The 24,888-nt window shown below is 35.4% G+C and overlaps 1 protein-coding gene across 4 annotated transcripts; it reads right to left on the reverse strand.

Moving 5' to 3' along the window:
* Window positions 1-2,057: 2,057 nt before the first annotated feature.
* On the reverse strand, window positions 2,058-22,892 carry LOC113065426 (E3 ubiquitin-protein ligase Itchy-like). 4 transcript variants are annotated; one of them, XM_026236658.1, is made up of 24 exons: window positions 22,739-22,892; window positions 19,270-19,358; window positions 18,186-18,327; window positions 17,841-17,965; window positions 16,937-17,071; window positions 16,811-16,856; window positions 15,969-16,138; window positions 15,137-15,332; window positions 14,903-14,998; window positions 13,058-13,232; window positions 12,900-12,963; window positions 12,596-12,680; window positions 12,222-12,350; window positions 11,512-11,584; window positions 10,553-10,624; window positions 10,278-10,366; window positions 9,117-9,276; window positions 8,833-8,966; window positions 7,439-7,579; window positions 6,272-6,392; window positions 5,913-6,017; window positions 5,723-5,819; window positions 3,561-3,633; window positions 2,058-2,608 (listed from the first exon to the last, which is right to left on the reverse strand). In XM_026236658.1, exons 2-24 carry the CDS (start codon window positions 19,337-19,339, stop codon window positions 2,509-2,511), a joined length of 2,598 nt encoding a protein of 865 aa, XP_026092443.1. In that variant the 5' UTR covers window positions 19,340-19,358; window positions 22,739-22,892; the 3' UTR covers window positions 2,058-2,508. The 4 variants fall into 4 exon arrangements, with proteins under 4 accessions (XP_026092443.1, XP_026092442.1, XP_026092440.1 ...); XM_026236657.1 differs by having other exon boundaries at window positions 15,969-16,141; XM_026236655.1 differs by having other exon boundaries at window positions 15,969-16,144.
* Window positions 22,893-24,888: the final 1,996 nt, after the last annotated feature.

Raw genomic sequence — 24,888 nt, forward strand, 5'->3', positions numbered from 1 at the left:
TTACATACAAATCAATGCTAGTAAATAAACTCAGAGACGACCCTGAAAGAGGCCGGTTCTACTCAATGCTAGTTTATGCTAAAATCATCAGATTAATCTGAAGAGAGAGGAGAGTATTCACACCATGTACAGGATTCAGTTCATATTCAGAGTCAGAATGGTTTGGTTTACATGGATCAGTCAGAGAAAAACTAAAAATTAAGTCAAAATCAAAGCAGGATCACATTCCGAAGGTTAAAATCTCATTCAAACAGGGTAAATTGAATAAAAAAATAGCTGGTTAAATAAATATTTGATGTAGATTTATTTTCTGAAAATCAAAATGATCCTCCCTGAAACCCTAAAACAGTCATCCATATGAGTTTTCATATTATTACCCATAATGCAATGCACTGAACCACAGCTATATGCTTTATAGCAGAGGTTTTGGGCTCCTCCAGTGGTTTAGACTAGAATCACTTCAGATAATTGATGAAACATGAAACACCTACGATCTGATCAGAAAAACAGCTTCCAGAACACTTAAAAAGGTGCAGTTAAAGCAGGCGCTCTATAGAACTAGAGCGGTACCTGTGATAAATACTGTACTCTCCCAAATTTAGGCCCAACTAAACTCACATTATCGCTTCAGGCCAGCGCCACGTCTGAAAGCGACACACAATTTCAGTTCATCTCAGAGAAATCACTTAGTAATGTGAATCTGTGCTCGAGAACCAGAGCGTGAAATCACACACACTGAGGACAAGAGCAAGAATCTCCTGAAATTTTTTAGCATTTTAGAAATGTCAAAGCCATGTTTCACCTCAAAATATACACACACACACACTATACATACATATACACACCCACACACACTATACACATACACTATACATGCATACATACACACACTATACATACATACATACACACACACACACTATACACATACACACAAACTCGCACACACACACACACACACACACTATACATACATACATACATACACACACACACACTATACATACATATACACTCCCACACACACACACACTATACACATACACTATACATGCATACATACACACACTATACATACATACATACACACACACACACTATACACATACACACAAACTCGCACACACACACACACACACACTATACATACATACATACATACATACACACACACACACACACACACACACACACTATACATTCATACATACACACACACACACACACACACACAATACATTCATACATACACATACATACACACACACACACACACTATACATACACACACACACACACACACACACACACACACACACACTATACATTCATACAAACATACACACACACACACACACACTATACATTCATACAAACATACACACACACACACACACACACACACTATACATTTTAGGAATATATTACTTTTTAAATTATGTGTGTGTGTGTGTGTGTGTATATATATATATATTTGTAAAATGTTAATAAACTTTATTTTTAATATATATATATTCAATAGTTGTTTTATATGTAACTCATATCTACAGTTTATATGCATAGATATGAATGTATGAAAATAAAAATGTACTGTGCATAAAGACCATTACGTAAAAATATTTTGCATTGCAACAGTATTTTCATGAAAATCAATCAGATTACAAATTTACACAAGCATAATGTGGAAAAACTTTGAAAAAAATTGATGTAGTTGAATTAATAAATGTATTAGTTTGATTTAAGTTTTCTTTTTCTTTAGAACAGCAGAAATTCACTACAAGACAATTAAAAGTATATATACACACACACACTGTATTTTTCACTGAACAGTTACAAGATCAAGTAGAAAACACATTTTTTAAATGACAATTTGAAAAAAATGTGTTTAATCGTCATGAATATGATTTAATTTTAAAGTCACAATGCTAATTGCCTCAATTGTCTTTATATTTTAGCAAAATATAATTTCTAAATGATTTTGGGGTGAAACTGGCCAGTTCTTGACAGTTTGACTGAATATTTTAGGCTAGTTGTGCAATAAGCCATCAGAGATGTCACCTGAAGATCCTGCTGTTGTCGAGCGCTACACTTTAATAACTGCGTTTGTTTGGATGACAGTGAGGAAAAAAGGCACAAGGAGACCCATCGTAGGGTTTGTGAACATAAAAACACACATTCACAGCGCTCCGGTGAATCAATCCGATCGTCCTGGGACTCTTCAGAGAGTCTGCTCTTTCCTCTGGAGTCGTAGAGAACATTAATCACATGTAGAAACGTCAGGGTTACGTATCTGACACGCTTGCATAAAGCCTCCTCAACTCAGAGGGATACAGAACTGAATACCAAGTGACAGGTGAGCGCAGAAACCCCGTGTGTCAGATCATCATCTGTCTTCTCAGTAAAACTAGTGTGCATAAGATCTGGATGTCCTCTGTTTGTGTGTGTGTGTGTGTGTGTGTGTGTGTGAGTGTGTGTGTGAGTGTGTGTGTGTGAGTGAGAGAGAGCGTCTCACTCCTGTCCGAAACCTTCCGTCTCCTCAATCGCAAACATCAGCTTCTCCTTCATCTGCTCGTAACTGCGGTACGGCGGAAGATCCAGACGATTAAAACTGGAACAGGAAGAAAAACAAGAGCAGTTACAGGTCTAATATCCACATTCGTACTCAACGACTACTATATATGCACTGACTGCTGCATTACAGAAGAATATTAATGATTTTAAGATGATTATTATAGGCCGTGTAAAAAAAAAAAAAAATTTGAAAGGTATATAAAGAGTCACATAAAAACAATGAAGGAATTATTTGTCAAATTATGACTTTTGAAACTAAATATTTAAATAAATGAGTTAAATTATTAAATATTTAATTATTTATTAATATTGAAAATATAAAAAATATACTATAAAACTAAAAATATATATTATAGATGGTTATTATATGGTGTACAAAGTATAAATACATAGTGCAAATGTGAAAAAAAATTACAGTAGTAGGAAGCACTACGAGTGTCACTTAAAAACAATGTAAATAAATAGCTTTTAACATTATATATATATATATATATATATATATATATATATATATATATATATATATATATATATATATATAAGAATTCTAGATTTAAAAAAATCATCAAATGATTCAATTTATTAAAAAAAGTTAATAATATTAACAATAATAAAGTAGTAATTAATAATAATAACAACAACAATTATTATAATATATTGTTAATTATTGTTGGTATTAAATAAATATACATACTAATTATTATTTATATTATTATCATCATCAAAAAAAATATTATTATTATATATTTTTTTAAGTAATTGCCTATTAACTTATTTGCCAAATCATTAAAATATATGTTTTTAGAGAGATGACAAAGATGCAACGATTGTTTTACTATTTTAAGATATGCCTCAAATGACACAAGTCAGTTCAAGCTTAAATAAACAGAAATAAATACCAAAAAAAGTTTCATAACAGATAATCTCAAGAGAAATGTGACCAGATCTTTAGAGATGAATATAATTTCTGTATTAAGTGAGATATGTACCATGTGTGGCTGCGAGGAAGCCAGTTCTCCTTCCCAACCTTCTCGATGCAAAACTTCTGCGGTCCATTACTCCCTGAAACAAACACATGGCAAACGTCACCCTCTTCCAACATGATTTCTGCACTGAAATATATCTGTAAAGAGATCTTGTTTAGAGTAAACGATCTGGACCAAGAGGAGCATTCTGTGTCTACGGCAAAATCTCGTAAAGACACAGAACTGTACCTAGAGACAACATGAGACTGATGTGATTTACATTCTCCATAAAGGTTTTTCATCATAATCAAGCCTTTGAAACAACTTTTTTTCTCTACTGACATAACCATGTTAGTAGTATAAGATATCCTTGATCCATATATAACTTGATACATATATAAAGGCGCTCCAGATTATAGTGCGGAAAATACGGTATCTTTTACTGTTACTTTCATACGTTCTGCCCAATTTCACAGGTATTTGGCGAAAACAATCTTTTTACAGACTCGTTAAAAGAAAACATCTAAAATACACTTTTAAGTGTTTATTTTATAACACTTTATCTATTTGGGTCTGTAAATTTCAATTACAATTCATTACTTTAAAAGTTTTTTCCTCACTTCAGCAACACTTACAAACACCAAACTTAGCAGTTTTATTCCCAAATATATTCTGAAGGTTTTTACTGTTCAGTTTGTTGATATATCATTCACACTGATTTCTATAACATGGTAATTTTTTCCTTTACTATCTTTTACTGTTACCTTCATACGTTCTGCCAAATTTCATAGGTATTTTGTGAAAACAGAATCTTTTTTACAGACTAGTGAAAAGAAAAAATCTAAAAATACACTTTAAAGTGTTTATTAAAATTATTTATATAACTATTTATTAATACTATTTATATAACACTTTTTGCGTCTCTAAATTTCAATTACAATTCATATCTTTAAGAGTTTTATCTCCACTTCAGTAGCACTTACAGACACCAAACTTTGCAGTTTTATTCCTCTCTATATTCTGAAGATTTTTACTGTTCAGTTTGTTGATATATCATTCACACTGATTTCTTTAACATTTTAGTCCTAAAATATGATGGAAATTTATTTTTTTCTGGCTGTTGGTAAATGGTAACTTGTTTCTCTATTATCTTTTACTGTTACTTTCCTACTGTCTGCAAAATTTATGTGAAAAGAAACTAGTGAAAAGAAAACATTTAAAGTATATTTACTTTATAACGCTTTATCTATTGTGGTCTGTACATTTCAGTTACATTCATTTCTTTAAGAGTTTTATTTCCACTCCAACAGCACTTACAAACACCAAACTTAGCAGTTTTATTCCTCTCTATATTCTGAAGGTTTTTACTGTTCAGTTTGTTGATATATCATTCACACTGATTTCTATATTTCCAAAAAACAAAAAATAGGTAACTTGTTTCTCTATTTTCTTTTACTGTTAATTTCCTACTTTCTGCAAAACTCATAGGTATTTTGGGAAAAACAATCTTTTTACAGACTTTTTACAAATATATTTTATAACATTTTATCTATTTTTGTCTGTACATTTCAATTACAGTTCATTTCTTTAAGACTTTCATCTCCATTTCAGAAACACTTACAAACACCAAACTTGGCAGTTTTATTCCTCTCTATATTCTGAAGGTTTTTACTGTTCAGTTTGTTGATATATCATTCACACTGATTTATATAACATTTCATTCCTAAAAAAATATGAAAATGTTTTTTTTTCTGCATGTTGACAGTATTTTCTGATTTGTGGACTGATATAAAGAGATATCAAAAATCCCCTCTATAAAAACCTTTAACTCTAATATGTCAACAAAATCAGACAAGCATTTTGAATCCGACTTTATCCAGTGTTCAGATTTATCTTCTGAAACGGTTTAATTAGATAACACTTCGTTTGCACATTTAAACAAAACACCTCAGAAAACTTGTTATAAACAACAACTGTCTTAATGTACTGTGACTAATCAACTGGGAAAGTATGGTGATATTTATTAGTTAAATATTTTTACCCTATTCACTTGTAGTGTCTTGTCTTAATGCCATAATATGTCACACTATGGTAGTTAAATGCATAGTGCATGCTGTTTCATGTTATGCAAATAAAAAACAATCTGAACCCAAAATAAATTTCACGTGACCTTCACATTAACTCACCCATCAGGTCTGCAAATCCTCCTACAGGTAGACGGCAGGTACCACTGACGAACTGCAACAGCCTCATGCGCTTCTCATTGTCCATCTCTTTAATAAACTACAGAGAAAAGTGAAAGTGTCTTATAACTTTGTGCAATTGGAACCATTATTAATTTAAAATGGTTTAGTGCTGAGATTAATGCGTTGTTACCTGCCAGAACCACAGGATCTGTTTACTGGTGGAGGTGTAATGTCTGTAAATGGTGTTTCTCTGCCAGTCATTCAGATCGATTTCTTGCATTCCACACAACATCACCTAGAACACACAAAAACATGGTTAATTACAGAATAGATGCAACAGTATTTAAATAAGATCAAGTTTAATTCTGGAAGCTTAGTAATTTACAAAGAGCGTTTGTTAAAGCATTTGCAAATATATCTGGATATCAGTGCATTTTTTATGCAATGCAATGCCATTCAGATATGCTTAAGTGGGATTCAAACGCACACATTTATTTTGAGGCAGCTCTGTACGTGGGACTTAAGGGATTTTATATCAGCGTCTCTCACCTCCAGCTCTTTGGCATCGAAATACTGCAGGTACTGCTGTGGAAGAACCTCATTAAATCCTTCAAAAAAGGCTTGAGTCTGTTCCTCGACACCACGAGACAGACGCCACTCAGCCACCAGCCTGAACACACACACACACACAAAAGGATATTTACAACCAAAGCTCCCTGAACACCTGAGGAGGCATTTTAAGGCATAATCTCTAAGTGCCTCACTGTCTACCTTCTGAGACGTCACCTTACCAATACAGAACTTGGTTTGAAATGCATTTTATGGGCAGATAACATTTCAGTCTTGATTTACAAGTATTTTGTTAACCTTTTACTTCAATTTAGCATATAATCTTGTTACAACATTTTTAACAATGAAATAACATATTTCAAAAAATAAAAACCAAGTTGTTTCAAGACTGAAAAAATTAATAATTTTTAGTAAAATGTATTAAAATAATTACATAACATAAGTTAATTCAACTTTTTTCTATACATTATATATAAATATATATAAAATTAAACGTATTAATATTTATAATTTTATATGTGACCCTGGACCACAAAACCAGTCATAAGGGTAAATACTTTCCAACTGAGATATGAAAGCTGAATAAATAAGCTTTCTATTGATGGGACGATATTTGGCTGAGATACAACTATTTTAAAATCTTGAATCTGAAGGTGCAAAAAAAAAAAAAAATCGTATTACTGAGAAAATCGCCTAAAGTTGTCTAAATGAAGTTCTTAGCAATGCATATTACTAAACAAAAATTAGGTTTTGATATACTTACAGTTAGAAATGTACTAAATATCTTAATGAAACGTGAACTTTACTCAATATCCTAATGATTTTTGGCATTAGAAAAAAAAAAAAAAGAGATAATTTTGACCCATAAAATGTTTTTTTGGCTATTGCTGAAAATATACCCCAGAGACCTACAACTGGTTTTCTGGTCCAGGGTCACATATACGAGGGAAATGGAAAACCTGACTGAACCCCATCTTCATAATACATCACTGGACTTTAACATGTAAAATGAATATAATCCGATGTGATAATAACATCACCAGTGCTAAAGGATCTAGAGGGCTTTATGTTTGTCAGCGTGGGGTCTGGCTTTATTTAGCATCAAGAATATTTCATAATGAGACTGTGAGATGCTGAGAGCGGCACCTGATGTACTCCTCCTTGTTCTCCTCTGTAACCTGGATGTTCCCGCCGTCCGGCTTCAGCTCGTGAGTTGACACCTCACCCAGGATCTCCTTATCCACCGAGAAAAACATCTCCAGCCCGCACTCCTCGATGTTATTATCCCTGACACAACACACACAGACGGTTAGAGAGTCATTCACGACTGAAATCAATCAAACATGATGTATATAATATTTTTTTAAATGACTAAAATGAAAAAAATATATATTCTGTGAGGCAGAATATATATGTTTTTAGAGATTAAGATGCTCAAGTTCACAATGAACTACAAGACAGAAAGCACACCCTGTTTGCTTTCTTTATTTTACAAAAGCACAATTTTTTTGTTTTGAGTGCACAGAAATAAAATGAAACCTATTACAGATGCTAAAGATGTATTACTCTGTATGAGCAAAAATGAGGGAGTATTTTATGTTAATATTATGCTATATGCTATATTATGCTATATTCAGCTTCAAGCGGCCATCTAATGTTGCTGCTACTTAAATGTTTCAGAAGATAGGTCATATTTGAGGTTGATAAATGAAATCGTTTGGATGTCTGATGTACTGTATAGACCAGCTGTTAATGATCTGTCCACTACGTGAATTTGCCACTTCCTGTGGACTTTTATTTTTCTATGACTAATAAAACTGATCGACTAAGCCTCTTCTCATCAACAAACAGTTAGTCGATTATTAGGGGGCAGCCCTACGCCCCACACACACACACACACACACACACTCAAAACACACTGAGTAATTCACAGTAGCTTAAAACACTTACAGAAAGTATTGTTATAAAATAATTGGTGATCATATACAAAAAAAAGTTTTTTTTCATATTTTACATTTTAAAAAATAATACTGAATTCTTACCTCCATTTAAAGCATATCTGAATCACTATTATTTCTTATAATAATTGTAATTAATAATTAACTAATAGTTTTACACAACAGTGATTTCATATAATACTAATAATTTATATAATAATTTGTATTTTAATTTATATATATATATATATATATATATATATATATATATATATACACATAATATACACTGCAATAAATAATTAATAAAATAATTGCATAAAGAAATTTAAAGTGGACTTTATTTACATCTTTATTAATAATAATAATAATAATAATAAATTTGTATTTCTTTATTTTTGTAAAGACAAACATATTAAATAGTAAATACAAATTATAAAAAAACTAATTATTAAAAGTATTTTTTTTTGGTTCTGTTTTGTTGTTTGTTTTTTATTGTTAAAACAAGTACCCAAATGGTATATATTGTGGTACCATGGCATGTACTGCTTAACACTTAATCGTAATGAATATTCATGAGCTCAGTAAAGCAGGTAAACTGACTTGATCCAGATGAGCGAGTTGTAAAACTCTGGGTCGATGGACTCCAGGTCTTTCAGAGTCAAGGGCTTGTTCAGGATGCGCTTGTAGAACGGCAGTGAGAAGCCCGTATCGATGAATTTCGAATGAAACAAGGCCTGCAAAAAGCACAAAGAATAAATGCTAGATTTTTGCCACTTTAATGTTCATCAATGTCCAAATCCAGTTAAGAAACAGGGGCAGCTGTTTAATATCACAACATCTGGAATGCAATCTGACATTGACCAAATATGGCAAGACAGCATTACCATGGCGATGAAGCGTCCAATGAACCGGAAGTATTTGAGGTGGTCGGGGTTGATGTAGGAGGCGGGGTTTATCTGGAGGCAGTAGTTGTCTTTGCCAGCGTATTCAAACAGACAGTACATGGGGTTCAACACCTCGTGAGACAACAGGAAGAACCACTCCCTGCACAAAACACACAACACACTTCATTTCACAGCATCACATGAGGTTTACTGTACACTGGATGCAAGCCATGCAATGTGATGCATCAAAACTGAATCTCTCCTAAATAACTTGAAAACACTGCATCAGAGCGCGAGAGGCATGAATAATTTGGGAAAACCTTTTTCTTCCCTTTGCATGTTCACATTTGTGTTTACTCTTTATAGGAACGGACTCGCTTTTATTCATATTGTAAATCAGTTTTTATGTTGCTTTCAATTAAAATTTGCTTTCAATTTTAAATTATTTTGTTGCATTTTTGTAATTTATATTATATTTGTTTATATATATATATATGTGTGTGTGTGTGTGTAGTTTTTATTTTATTTATTTTCAAGTTAAACTAAATTAAAATGAGACATGATTACTTGGCAACTAGCTGAAAAAAAAACAATTTGATGTTTTTATTTTGCATGCTTATGTTTTTGTTTTATTTTATTTTAGTTAACGTGCATTTCAAGTAATGAAAATGTTTTAATTTATGGTTTTAATTTTAGTTTCAGTTATCAATAATAATAATAATAATAATAATAATAGGGCCCATTCCTGCTGTTTCTGACCAATTCTATTAAAATCTCACTACAATATAATAAATACAGTTATAATTGAGATTTGATTGTGATATTATTAAATAATATATCATACTAAAACAATAAATATATTATAACTGTAGAAATATAAAAAAAGTATCAAGTATTTAATAACAAAATATTTTATAGTACAATGAAAAATGACTTATTACTAATACTATGTCTTTTATAAATTTTTTTCAACGTTAAACAAATTATCTTGTATGTGTACGGGTTTGCATGTGTTGATGGTATCACAACACACATATTTAATTAATTAAATTCCTGTCTGTGCAATTTGATAATCGCAGATTTTGATATATCATGCAGCCGTCCTCTAGAAAGCTTTGATCTGATCTTTATTCTCCAGAAAGAGTGAAATCTGAAGCTTGCCTGGCCACGCCTCCATAGTCAAGCCCCTCCTCCCCGGGGAAGATGATCCACAGCCTGCGCCGGAGATCCTGAGCGTTGAAACTCATGATCTGCAGGGAGACACCAGAACAACGTCATTTCACATCTCAGAGACTCCAGACCGTGAGGATGTCTGACGTGTTTAAAGACATTCACAGGCTCCATGCGAAGTCTCTGATCTGTTTTTAAACGCTGGAGCTGCTAGCAGAAAAACACCATGGTGAAACAATAATCATGGGTTATTTTGAAGTTAGTACCTGCTGGAAGGAGTCTTCAAACAGCGTTTTGCGGGTGACGGTGATTTTTATGTGCTGTGGCATCGATAATTGCTATAATGAAAAATTAAAACCAAATATTAATTGTTAAGGAAATCATTTTAATACAACTTAAGAAGTTACAACATCCATATTGAGAATTTACTTCACCCTCAGGTCATCAGAGATGTAGATGAGTTTGTTTCTTCATCAAATCTGGAGAAATGTAGCATTGCATCAGTGTCTCAGCTGTGGATGCTCTTCAGTGAATGGGTGCCGTCAGAATGAGAGCCCAAACAGCTGATAAATACATCACAATAATCCACAACACTCCAGTCCATCAGTTAACATCTGGAGAAGTCAAACACGGTGTGTTTGTAAGAAACAAATCCATCAAAGATGTATTTAACTGTAATAACACGCTTCCTCCAGTGATAAAGTCTATCTCCTGTTATCGCTCTAAATCCAGCCACATATTTGTCTACAGGTGTTTTGGACTGTAAACCTTGTTTTATCCGTGCAGATTTCACTGGAAAAACAATATTATGGATAAAGGGCTTGTATTTTAGCCAGAAGTGATGGTTTGAAGTTAAAAATGATTGATTTGTTTCTTACAAACATGCAGCTTTTCTCTTCTCAAGACATTAACTGATGGACTGAAGTGCTACTGTGATGTTTTTATCAGCTGTTTGGACTCTCATTCTGACGGCACCCATTCACTGCACAGCATCCGTTTATGAGACACTGATGCAATGCTACATTTCTCTAAATCTGATGAAGAAGAAAAACTCTTCGATGACACGAGTGTGAGGACATTTTCAGCAAATGTTAATTTTTTGTATGAGCTATTCCTTCATAACTCATCTGCCCAACTTCAGATATTTGCTCATGAATATTTCCGGATTTAGCGATCCATAAAAACACAACTGGACCCTGAACACACAACTGAAGGAGATCCTCACCTGACACCAGAATCTGAAGTACTGAACTTTGGCTTTGAAGTCTCGTACGTATGTGATCTGAGGGCCGTTCTCACTGAAGGGAGGAGAAGAGCGAAAAGTCATTATACAAGCTGATCAAAATCTAAAAGCACCACAGCAAAACATCATCTTGATTTAATGTCTAAACATGAAAATCACTCAAGTTAAATTGCTTTGCATGCAAACCCTGTCTGGTTACTTCATAAACATGCTCAAACTGAACACTCATGTGATGTGAAACATCTTTATTAAAGACTTATCTAGATGCCCTAAACTTTTAATCTGACGCTTGTGACGGTGTTTGTTTGATAGGAATATTGTGACATCAGCAGCTCGTCTGACGTAGAGGATAGCTTTGTGCCTTCATGTGGATCAATACACACATTCAGAGAGAGGTGTGTTTGCGTTCTCTGAGCGGAGTCATAACAGAAGATTATCATCGAATGTGTTTCACACAAACCCGATTTTCCTGTTATACATGTAATGTCTGATAAACAAACACCGTCACCCGAAAGAGCTTGGAGGCCAGTCTCAAGGACGTAAATTACATTTAAAATCCGATTTATACCTAATGATTACAAAAGCATGTTCTCAGTAAAAAGATCGTTGCAGATCGTAATGCAACAGTGAACGCTGCACTCCTGCTGACATCATCACGCGACCGTGAACAGTTCTGCACTGTTTGCACTCACAGAGAGGATTTCCCAGTCCGAGGGTCGATGTAAGTGGTGGTTCTCCGGGTGTGATCTACGAAGTAAGGGATCCCATCGACCGTAAACCTCATCTCCCAACCTTCAGGCAGTGGCTTATCGTTTAGCAAACTGCACAACACAGAAACAGAGCCATGAGCACACTTTAATAAGCATCACGTAAGACCTAGTGACTCAATGATCGGGGCAGTAATTACTTATTTAAATTCAAAATGCATTGCTCTTCACTTTTGAATTTAAAACATTTTGTAATTTTAAACAGCTGAAAGACGGGTGCATTGAAGGACATAAATGTCCAAAGTGCGTTATTGTTTCTCCATGTAGACATTTTAGAGGAAATAGAGAGCGGATCTGACCCTTGTGTGCGCGGATCCTCCCACTGCGTCGTTCTGGTGGAGTGATGAACGAAGTAAACTCTGCCATTAGAGTCCGTTCTCTTCTCTGAGAGAGACACAGATGGAGACACAAGGAGAAAAGTTAGAAAGAATGGAGACGAGATGTGCTTAAGACTTTCAAAACTTTTACTCAGAGTCAGTTGGGACACTGAAAGCTGCTTCAAAGGTGCAGATAATAAGATTACAAGAACAATAAAAAGTGCAAGCTAGTCCAGCATATTACAGAAGAGCGTGCAGTTTTAGTATGTCGCTCTCTCTCTCTCACCCCATCCGTGTGGAAGAGGTCCCAGTGGGTCAAACTCTTTATTCTGGGTGGCTGAAACCTGATCCTGAAGTTACAGAAAAGCACAAAGGAGAACATTATGGCTCACTGTGTATATATGTTAAAATCTGAGCAGAAATGCATGCATTTAGTTTCCTCACCCCGATGATGAATCTTTGGTTGAACTGCTGCATGGCTCCCTGCAGCTGACTGCGCTGGTGCTGCCACTGCTCGTAGTTTCTCACCGTCTCCATCGTGGGCCGCTGCCACGTGGTGGTTCTGCTAATGTGGTCCACAAAATACACCCGGCCCATCGGGTCCACACGCCGCTCCCAGCTGCAAGAGAGAAGTGAATGTGAGGCAAAAATATTCATGCATTAAGATTTTCATCAACGTTTCTAACAATATTGTGTTGTATTTAAGAACTGTCAGAATAAAAAAAAATAAAAATGTAATTGCAACTTTTTCTGAAAATCTGTTGAACTGCTAGATATAAACTCACGATTGCAAGAAAAACGTCAGAATTGTGATATAATCAAACTTGCATTTGCACAAAAATTTAAATACAAGGTACAAGACATAAACTCAGAATTAAGAAATCGAAACTTGTGATTACAAGAAAAATAAATAAATAAAATCAGAACTGCGAGATAAAATGTTGCAACTACCGGTTTTATCTTTTATTCAATAGCAGAAATATGCTTCGACAGAAACTAGATTAATTACAAATCTGAAGTATTTCAGTATTAGTAAACATCCCTAATCACAGCGCAGAAAAGAAGATCCTTAAAAAATAACATGCATTTCTTAAACAAAATATAGTTTTTCTTGTTCTTGGTTTTGTAAAAGACCACTTGGCAGTTATTTTATATAATATAATGACCAGAAAAGTGAATATGAAACAGCGTCTCCCTGATAAATGAGATGCGTTTAAACATCAAACCTTCATTATCAGTCCAGACCATGAACTATTAAGCTGAAATATCCAAACTCCACCATACATGCACTGCACTGACTCGGAGTTACAGTTGTAATCTGGTTAAAGTATGTGTCCACTTTGTGTATGGCGTAATTCAGTGAACGAGGACGGTTTCTTACCTAGGGGTGTAAGAAAATATCCATACACGTGAGTATCGCGATATTTTATTTGGCGATACTGTAACGTTTCTAAAAAACTGAAAATAGATTCATGGCACTTGTTTTGCTTTGTGTTTATTTCCCGACCGCTAGATGGCAGTCTTCATCTCTGAACAAATCCTGAGTAACAGGAAATACTAGCATTAGAACGCGCCACTAATGTTAGCGTTAATATAGTTCGCTGCTAGTAATGGAGGGTTAAAAGGAAATTGTCCCGGTTCATGTTTCGGTGTACAAAGCTGAAGGGATTACGTCATTTGGGCTTTTGTGGTAACGTGCTCGCGTCGCGGTTTCGGCGATTCCACACACAACAAAAATACAAACGACAAAATACGAAAAACCTGTGAAATCCAAGTGGAAATGTTCAACATCTGTATTTAATTTATTGTTTTATAACAAGTTTCGTTTTCTTTAGGAATCCTCTAAGCACTTTATTTTTTGTCGATATTAAGCCGCTGCAATTACTTTATTCAGATCAAAATATTGTACGTTACAATTGTATCTTTTTATAAAACACATTTTTTATATATTATACATTTAACTAAAGGATCCTGCAAGCACTTTAATTTCCCCCCTTTTGTCTCGTACTGCACAAAACGTTTTTCAATAACATTTAATGTTACAGGTACTGATTATTGCAAATGCATATCCGACTGTGTTCTGGTTAAACAATTTTTATCTATTTATTTATTGCTAACGTTTGCATATTTGCCTTTGGTGGTGTGTTCTTAATGACAGCTATTCCTAAAATAAGAAATATCCCAATATATCGGATTGCTTACAGTATCGCAATATATCGTATCACAACCCCAGTATCGTGATATGTATCGTATCGCCAGATTCTTAGCGACACACAGCCTTATTCTTACCCCACCGGCAGAGTCTCTGGTCTCTCCCACGTCGTCTTCTTTGCTACATGGTCAACATAATATAAACGGCCGTTCTGATCGACACGCTGCTCCCAGCTACACACACACACACAACAACGATATGGGCACTGGTATCAACAGATGGCTGATAACATTAGCCTAATATTTACTCAAAATTAACCAACACATTTTCAAAAATAGAAAGGTGATTTGTAAACTCGGGAAGTGACGTACTGGGGAGGCAGAGGTCCAGTGTTGGCTACGCTGGGAATCCTGCTGGGGGCGGGGACTATACTGAGGGACGTCCTTCCAGGCTGCTCCACTGTGGGGGCGGGGTTTGACTCCGAGGCTCCGCCTCCAGTGGGATTCCGAACCGGAGTGTCTGATCTGGACGAATCGCTGCTGTCAGGAAATGAGCCGGTAGAGGAAGCTGCAAAGAGAGGGAAAAACACCACCACCACTTCTTCATTGCAGTACGATTTTTTTCAACAACTAATAAAAATGCATACCTTTTTTGTTTCAGAAATTAGTTTAGGCTGCATTAAATTGATCAAAACCGATACTTATAATGTTAATAAAAATTATATTTCACATAAAAACACTGTCTATTCTTCTGTGAATCCTGAAAAATAAAATGTATCACTGTTTTGACAAAACTATGAAGCAGCACAACTGTTTTCAACATTGATAATAATCAGAAATGTTTCTTGATTAGCAAATCAGTATATTAGAATGATTTCTGAAAGATCATGTGAGTAATGCTGCTGAAAATTCAGCTGTGCATCACAGAAATAAATTACATTTTAACATATATTCACATATAACAGTTATTTTGATTTGGGAAAAAAAAAGTCTTTACTGTATTTTTGATCAAATAAATGCATCCCTGGTGAGAATTCTTTTAGAAACAGAAGTGTGTTTACACGATACACTGTAATACAACTTCAACAAAAATCTACCAAAAAAAAACTTATTTTTGACTTCATCTGACATATTTAATCATAAAACAGCAGAGCATGAAACATCTAAATTCTATAACCGAATATGTCCGTGTGTCTGGTCTCACCTGGGGAAGACGTGGGTCTGTGTGGGGTCGGCGGGGGAGGTCGTGAGGGTCGCGGGGGTCTCAGGGGTCGCGACCCTCTGGATGACACCGAAGGAGAGTCCATTCCGTTCACACGGCCGTTCGGAGCCAACGACTGATCCTGAGCGTCTGAGACTGATGGAGATGGATCTCTGCTTCTCCAGAAAAACACAAGACATCAGATTCAGATGCTTAGTTGGAAATCACGCATGTAAAATGATTAGAGACATGTGACATTCCTCAACCAATCACAGATTCGCTTCATCTTTCAGCCAAATTACAACTAAAAGGGGTCATATGATGCAATTTACATTTTTCATTTCTCTTTGGAGTGTTACAAGTTCTTGGTGCACAAATAAGATCTGTGAAGTTTCAAAGATTAAAGTCTCAAATCCAAAGAGATATTCTTTATCAAAGTTAAGATCTGCCACGCCCCCCTAAAACGCCTCGTTTGAACACGCCCCCACACGTCTACATCACTATGTGGAAAGAAGGCGTGGTTTCAGTAACACAGTTAGTGTTGAAGCAGTCATGTCAGGGAGATGTGTGTATCTAGGAGAAAACAAAAGCATTTTATTTGCTCTTCTGAAAGTAGATGCATTTAGGAATCTTTAAGATTAATTAAAACAGAACAGCAATGCATTTTATGGACAACCGTTTGGCAATCTGGCGCTTCTGAATCAGCTACTTTAAGCATGTTTTGTTATTAGCTATTAAATGTTTAAATGCAGAGTTTTGCGTGTCAAAAAAAAACTCATATGACCCCTTTAAGAAACTGTGTGTGCTAAAATATCTTCATTTACACTTGCACTTTCTGGAGATACCTTCTGCTTAAGTCTTCATGAATGTCAGATTCCCCGTTTAAAGTATCTGTAAAACAATAACATCAGTTATTTGTGGTCTTTTTGTGTCAAATATCAAGTGTTCTTCTAACAAACAGAGAGACTGACTCTTGTTGTTGGCCTCGGCCGACTGGAACGCTTCGGGATCCACCGTCAGACCGTCCAAACACACGGACAGATCCCCGATGTGGTCCGACTGATCTCTGTCTGTGTACAGCTTCAGCATCTGCACCACCTCACAGACTGAAAGAGACACAACCGAAGAGAGACGCGGATGAAGTCCCTCCATTGAAACTGTGTGTACGGTATACTGGTATACTCAATAGTTTGTTTGTTATCTGGCTCGGCTCGGTGTTCATCTACAGTTCTCTCTTCACAGCAGTTCAGTCAGTGTACTGTTTGAGTAAATGAATTACTCCGGGATATTGGTTTGTTTGAACTCAGAGGGACTGTCGCCACATTAAACAAGTTAACAGCTTAAGTCATTTGTGGATTAATGCGTATTGGAGACGCGAACCGTTTAAAAAGATTCAGTTCAATTTGGTGAACTGGTTTAAAAAGATCCGGTTACATCGAATGATTCGTTCGCGAACCGGATATCACAAACTGCTTTGTTTTGAACTCTCTCACAACAGACAAGGAAGAGAAGACAATGCTGAATAAAGTTGTAGTTTTTGCTATTTTTGGACCAAAATTTTATTTTCGATGCTTCAAAATATTCTAACTCACCCTCTGATGTCACATGGACTACTTTTATGATGTTTTTCTTACCTTTCTGGACATGGACAGTATACCCTACACACAGCTTCAATGGAGGGACTGAGAGCTCTCGGACTAAATCTAAAATATCTTAAACTGTGTTCTGAAAATAAACGGAGGTCTCACGGGTTTGGAACGACTTGAGGGAAAGTTATTAATGACATAATTTTCATTTTTTGATGAACTAACCCTTTAATGTGGTTGCTGTGGTTAAAGCAGCAGAGCAGAAACACAGAAACACAGAAACACTCACTCTTCATGTCGTGTGTTTTGAGCGTCTGGCTGATGTCGAGGGTGGCCACACCCAGGAGAATATCAGACTTCAGCGTCTGGTGACTCCAAACACGGAAGATCAGCTTGCTGAACGGAGTCACGATCCTGATGGACAAACACACACACACACACTCAGCAAACACACCCGAAATACAGTCTATAATCAGTTCTGATGTCATCCCCGCTGATTGTTTAACAATCACTTCACGTCAGGAAGATGAAAGCACTTTAGTAGAGAAACAAGCTGCATGACAATGAGCAACAGGAACTGGTCGAGCCTGTGCAAAATCACACAAATACAGGCCTGAAATCAAGGCAAACTCACACAGTGAGCGGCTGCTTCCATTTGGGCGAGTGTGTGTTGCTGCATTTCTCTGTCTTTTTGGACTGGCCGTCCACACACACCTCCACGTACGGACTCGGGCCAAACCAATTCTTCTTGTTGTCCTTGAGTTTGGCCGAGATCACTGGAAACAGGAAGAAATGGTCAAAACAATGCGGTGCATCCATGCTGACTTCTGATCTTTCACTAAACATTACCACAGAAAAGAGTTGTGTTGAAAAGGAAGTTAAGGTTCATTTTAAAAAGTTTGTTTTTGTTTATAATGTGCATTAAATATGCAAAAATTTGCATATTTAAAAAAATGTGATGTAGATTGTACAGAACATTTTTTTTTTTATTGCTTTAATGTGTTACTAATTATCAAGCTTTTTATCAAAAGTTTTTTTTAAATTACAAATTCCTTTAAAAATGTGTAAAAGTATCTTAAATAATTTTTTTTATTAAAATAGCGCTGAGATAAAATAAAATTAGATAAAAAAACTTTGCAATTAACTGAAATAAGTTTAAGAACTAAATAAAATAAAATTAAACCAGTGAAATAAATTAATCCTAAAACAAAAATGTATTAAATAAATTTAAAAGCACATAACTTACCAAAAACATTCAACTAAAATTGAAAAGAAAATGGAAAATATTAAACTAAAGCTAATTTAAGATATTAATAAAAATGTTAATATTATATAAATAATTAAATAAAATAACACAGGTCTTTAGCTATTGAGAAACATGAAATATTACGTTCATCATATGAGTAAAATATAACTTCAAGACAAATTCTGTTAATGCTAACCGAAACTATTAAGATTAAATAAAATATTTATATTTACTTTGCATGACTTCTGCTCCACACTGCACAATATTGTTGTTCAGTAGTTTAGTGTTTCCTATGTCTGTGATATTCTTTTAGATTTTTTTTACCTTTAATTCTATTTTATTTGCAATAATAGAGAAAAATATTAGTGTTTATTAATGTGACAGAACATCAAAGTCCAGCGATCAGATGCTCGTGGATGAGGAAGAAAGTCCCATCAGATAAGATCCCAGGTGGAAACATATGCAAACATACCCACGATCTGCAGCTGCGCTTTCATAGGGAAGCCATTAGCAGAGCCTGCTTTAGCAACACTGCAGGCCATGACAGGACAACACTCAGACCTGCGGCACAAAAAACACACAACACATTAACATCCAGCTGCTATTAATGATGCACACTGTCATTCTCACAACATTAGAGCTGCATGCCACAAGCAACATGCAGCTCTGCTTACTGACATCCAAAATAAATCTGAAGATATAGATCTGATGACACGAATCTCACAACAAAGATAATAATAATAATAATAGCAACTACTTCAGTAGACTTCCTGCTTCCTGACTAAGTTTATAGCAGCGTGGGAACTTGTAAACCTACTTTTTCTACAGTAGACCTATATATATAAACATTTTATTACGCAAAATCAGAATTTGCATTTTTTTTTTCATCACATGTATTTTTCTAAGCAATGTGCATAGATTAACAGCCCTGAAAAGTAACTTCAAAGACATCTTTATATCTCTTAATTTCCAGGAAAATATACATTGCCAATTAACGGTTTGATGTCTGTAAGACTTTTAATGTGTTTGAAAGAAGTCTCTTGTGCTCACCATTTATTTGATTAAAATTACAGTAAAATTATTAATATTGTGAAATATTTTTACAATTTCAAAAGAACTGTTCTCTGTGTGAAACTATGTTAAATTATCATTTATTTCTGTGATGCTCCGCTGTATTTTCAGCATCATTCCTCCAGTCTTCAGTGTCACATGATCTTCAGAAATCATGAAAATATGATGATTTACTGCTCAAGAAACATTTCTGATTATTATTAATGTTGAAAACAGTTGTCCTCCACAATATTTTTGTGGAAACTGTGATGCATGGTGTTTTAGGGTATTTTGATGAATAAAAAATGTTCAGAAGAACAACATTTATTTGAAATAGAAATCTTTTGTAACATTATAAATGTCTTTACTGATCAATTTTAAGTTGTTTTTGCTGGAATTATTTATTTATTTATTTATTATAATATTTAAAAGTATTAAATATTGGCCAGCCGCCATTTTTTATATATAATATTAAATATATTTTTAGATTTATAAAAAAATTTAAAATACTGTTGCCAAGCATTCAAAATATTTAATGCACAAAGTTAAAAAACAACAGTAAAAATCTAGTTGAAAGGTTTCCAGTTAAACTAGGTCAGATTGGATGACAATGACAAGACATTAAAATATTACGCAATTTTTCCAAGAAATGCATGAGTTATTCAGCATGACAGAGGAACCGAAACTCAGGGAAACAAACCAAGCTCACCATACTCCAAAGCTGCAAACCACAGTTAATGATGAAACTAGACAATCCACACAGTGTTCGATATCTTTTAAACAGGAGAACAAAATGAGATTGTCTTTCTCTGTTTCCTGTTGTAAAGAGATCCCGGGCTCGGTAACTTCTCCTCCAGTTACATCACAATCAAACCGAGATCTGAATAAACTTTCACTCGAGCTGATCTTTGGGTTAATTATTCATCATCGCTGATCGTGTGTCGCTCCACAATAACAGCTCAGAAGAACGAGAAAAAACAGCAGCTAAAGCTATTTAAATGCCACTGTTACGCTTCCAGGTTAGAGATGATAACAGATGTGTTCTCTCATTATCTAAATATCACTCATCCAGCCAGAGAATTGGCACAGGAAAACCAAAGACTTCTGCTATTTCCTCCCGATCAGCTCTTTCTGCTGTCAGTTTAATGAGCAGTGACTTCCAGTTAACCACTGAAGAGTCAAACACCCTTTCCAAACGTCAGTCTGTTTGTTTGAGATGTGTAACATAACAACAACTCACTCGACCAATGGCGTGAGTTTGGGGGCGGGGCTATATGTCAGAGGGAGGGCGTGCCTGTGGTGATAAAATAAACAAAAGATCCTGCATTAAAACCAAAACAAAACATTTAGTGACTGGTACAGTGGAATGAGAAAGTTTGGGCACCACTCAGAACACCCTAGCAATGCTTATAATCTAATAACTTTTAAAAACAAAAGAGTACTGCTGAAGTACAGTGATTGGTAATATCACGTCGCTGTCTGGAATATTTGATTGTGATGGCATTTTATAACCAAAACTATTAACGATTATGTTCTAATCGATTAATCTGTTGGTTATTTACTTGACTAATCAGGTAAGATTGGTAAACATTACTTCTATTTATAAAGTCTCTGTCTTCAAATACACCTAACTTGTGTTTTGTCCATAGAAATGTATTCTTCACTATTACAATATTGCATTGCGCCATAAATAGTAAACAATTGGGTTACTTAGTTGTGGAAAGTAATGCATTACGTTACTTTTTAACACATAATATGACTTATATCTTCAACGCAAAACAGTTCCAGAGGGGATCAACACAAAACAGATTTAGAAAATTAGCATAGTAATAGTTTCCTCCAAAATACTGGTTACTAAAGCCATTGCTAGTATTGTAAACTCATGCAATGTACCTCCTTAAAACACTGAAGCTGCTTCCAGGCTTTAATGAAATAATAACATAGTGAAACCACTGTATAGTGAAGTAAAAAGTGGTTTTGTAATGACTGGGTATTTTTTTCAACACCGCCGTATTTGCATGATATTACAATATAATTTAAATAATACCACAAGGTAACCATGATAGGCCTTTACTATGGTACTTTTGTCTCCCTACACTTATAAAAATGAATTTTATATCAGTGCTAATCACATGCAAAATACTAAAAGTTTGTGTTTATATAATATATGCATTTGTACTTTGCAGCATACATGTATATATTTTACAAGTGCATTTATATTCATATAGAATTTATATTATATATAAATATACATATTTTATCTATATACAAAACATTTGTCTTGATTATATACATGCATGTGCGTGTATTTAAATATATACATAATAAATATTAAAAGTACAAACACATTATGTAAACAAAAACGTATTTACAGTACTTAATCTAGATGCGATTAATCGTTTGATTGTGCTATTTAATATGTACCATAGGTGTTCAATACCATAGTATTCTTGGAAATACCATGTCCATTTTAATACCATGGTATAATAGCAATATATCATAGTATTAATATTCTGTTTTCGATGATAGTTTACCAGGCTAAATGTTGATGGAGATCATTCGAGCAGTTTCAGGACAAACCTGTTTAGCTAGGAAATATTTAAATCATCAAATCAGCTGAAAACAAAACCAACAACAAACTCAATACGAATATGACAGTTTTAACACGCCACATGTGTTCGTAAGTCAAAAAGTAGACGATAAACGCTCAGAAACATCTTTAAACACATGTTGATCGATTCCCACTGACAAAACTGTTATATTTATATAAGATTGAAATAATCAAAGTGATTGGTCGAGCTGTCAACACGCCTCAGTGTCGCTATAACGCAATGCACAGAAATAAGCGTTAAACTACAGCGCGCGGTCTCGAACAGCCGTTCATCTCTTACCCGAATCTATCGGTGGGTCAGATGTGAGACTTGAAGCCAAACCGAATCCGTCTTCAGGTAGTTTATTAGACAATCCTCACCGAGCGACTCCGGCTCAGATCAGGAGTGAACTTCCGCCATCTTCAACGGCAACACGTCATCAAAGACGCCGGTCTGAAACTAGCGCGTGCACTAGAGCCGAAGAGCGTTTGGCGCGCGTCGCGTTCAGTTGTTACTCCAGCAGAGGGCGCTTTGTGGCCCAGAGATTTAAATCTTAGGAAAACATATAGATTTTTTTATTTGGTTTAAAAATATTAAACTTATTTGATTGAAGTGTCCTCTATGAATAATATTTTAAATGGCTCATTCACTAATAATAATCGACTGTGATTGGTCCATCTTGACCTGAGGAAAAACCACGTGATCAACATTGTAGCTCTGCTAGAAGGAGTACCGCAAAAAACGGAACTGACAATAAAATAATTTTCTACCTATTAAATTTTGTTTTACTGACGTTTACACCTACCCCAATTCTAAACCTACCCCTTACAACAGTGCAAAAATAGTAATTGTTGTTATAGGGTATGAGAAAATGTTGTTTAGTGACAAGTTTTTGTTTTATGCCATCTGAATAGCTATTGCATTTAAAGCACACAGTGAATAATTTTAAAGGCAAACACGGTAGGGTGCATAGACATATAAATACCTAGACGCCTCATTGGCCACTCGACCGCACGTCAACGTCGCCGCCATATTGGAGCGGCCAACTCTCATAACTCTAACGTACATCAGGACAGAAGAAAACATACCTGACTCATCGACAGATTGGACATCTACAAACCGTCACACGATAATAAAAACAGGCTCCGAAGTCCCGCTCTGAATCAACCGAGTCGCGAACAGACTCCGAAGTGCCGATCTGAATAAACCGAGTAGCGAACATGCTCCGAAGTCCCGCTCTGAATCAACAGAGTCGCGAACAGGCTCCGAAGTGCCGATCTGAATCAACCGAGTCGCGAACAGGCTCCGAAGTGCCGATCTGAATCAACCGAGTCGCGAACAGGCTCCGAAGTGCCGATCTGAATCAACCGAGTCGCGAACAGACTCCGAAGTGCCGATCTGAATCAACCGAGTCGCGAACAGGCTCCGAAGTGCCGATCTGAATCAACCGAGTCGCGAACAGACTCCGAAGTGCCGATCTGAATCAACCGAGTCGCGAACAGACTCCGAAGTGCCGATCTGAATCAACCGAGTCGCGAACAGGCTCCGAAGTGCCGATCTGAATCAACCGAGTCGCGAACAGACTCCGAAGTGCCGATCTGAATCAACAGAGTCGCGAACAGGCTCCGAAGTGCCGATCTGAATCAACCGAGTCGCGAACAGGCTCCGAAGTGCCGATCTGAATCAACCGAGTCGCGAACAGACTCCGAAGTGCCGATCTGAATCAACCGAGTCGCGAACAGGCTCCGAAGTGCCGATCTGAATCAACCGAGTCGCGAACAGGCTCCGAAGTGCCGATCTGAATCAACAGAGTCGCGAACAGGCTCCGAAGTCCCGATCTGAATAAACCGAGTCACAAACAGGCTCCAAAGTGCCGCCCAACATACATGGAAAAACAAAGCACTGTTTCAAAATGTGTGTTTTCTGCATGAGTGTGTTTAATGTGCATTATAGAACAAAATGGCAAGCATCGTCAAGTATTTTACATTATTTGACTCATTAATTGAATAAAATATAAAATCTTGAGGGAAGCGGCGGGGAATTCATGTTTATTAGTCAGGTTTTGTGTTCACAAATAAACCACTCTATTCCCAGAGAAAGGCAGAACTGAAAACTTAAATAAAATGTGTTTCTTGAGCTGAGATTGATTCAGAGGATTTTCTATTATATATATATGTGTGTGTGTGTGTGTGTGTGTGTGTGAGTACATGTATATACTATTATACATAGAATTTAATAAATCTATTATATCTCATATGTTATTGTACCGTTGTACTCACTTTTCATATTATTCACTTTACTTTAAGTTGTACTACATATACTTTTTAATATAACATATCACTTTTACTATATTTCTACTGTGCACTGTATCAGTGGATATTTTCATTTTCACTGGATCCATAGCCTCATCAGTTACATGTGTTATTATTTGTTGTATTCTTAGGCTAAAG

Source organism: Carassius auratus, chromosome 48 (genome assembly GCF_003368295.1).
Source record: "Carassius auratus strain Wakin chromosome 48, ASM336829v1, whole genome shotgun sequence".
In the NCBI taxonomy this organism is placed as follows: Eukaryota; Metazoa; Chordata; class Actinopteri; order Cypriniformes; family Cyprinidae; genus Carassius; species Carassius auratus.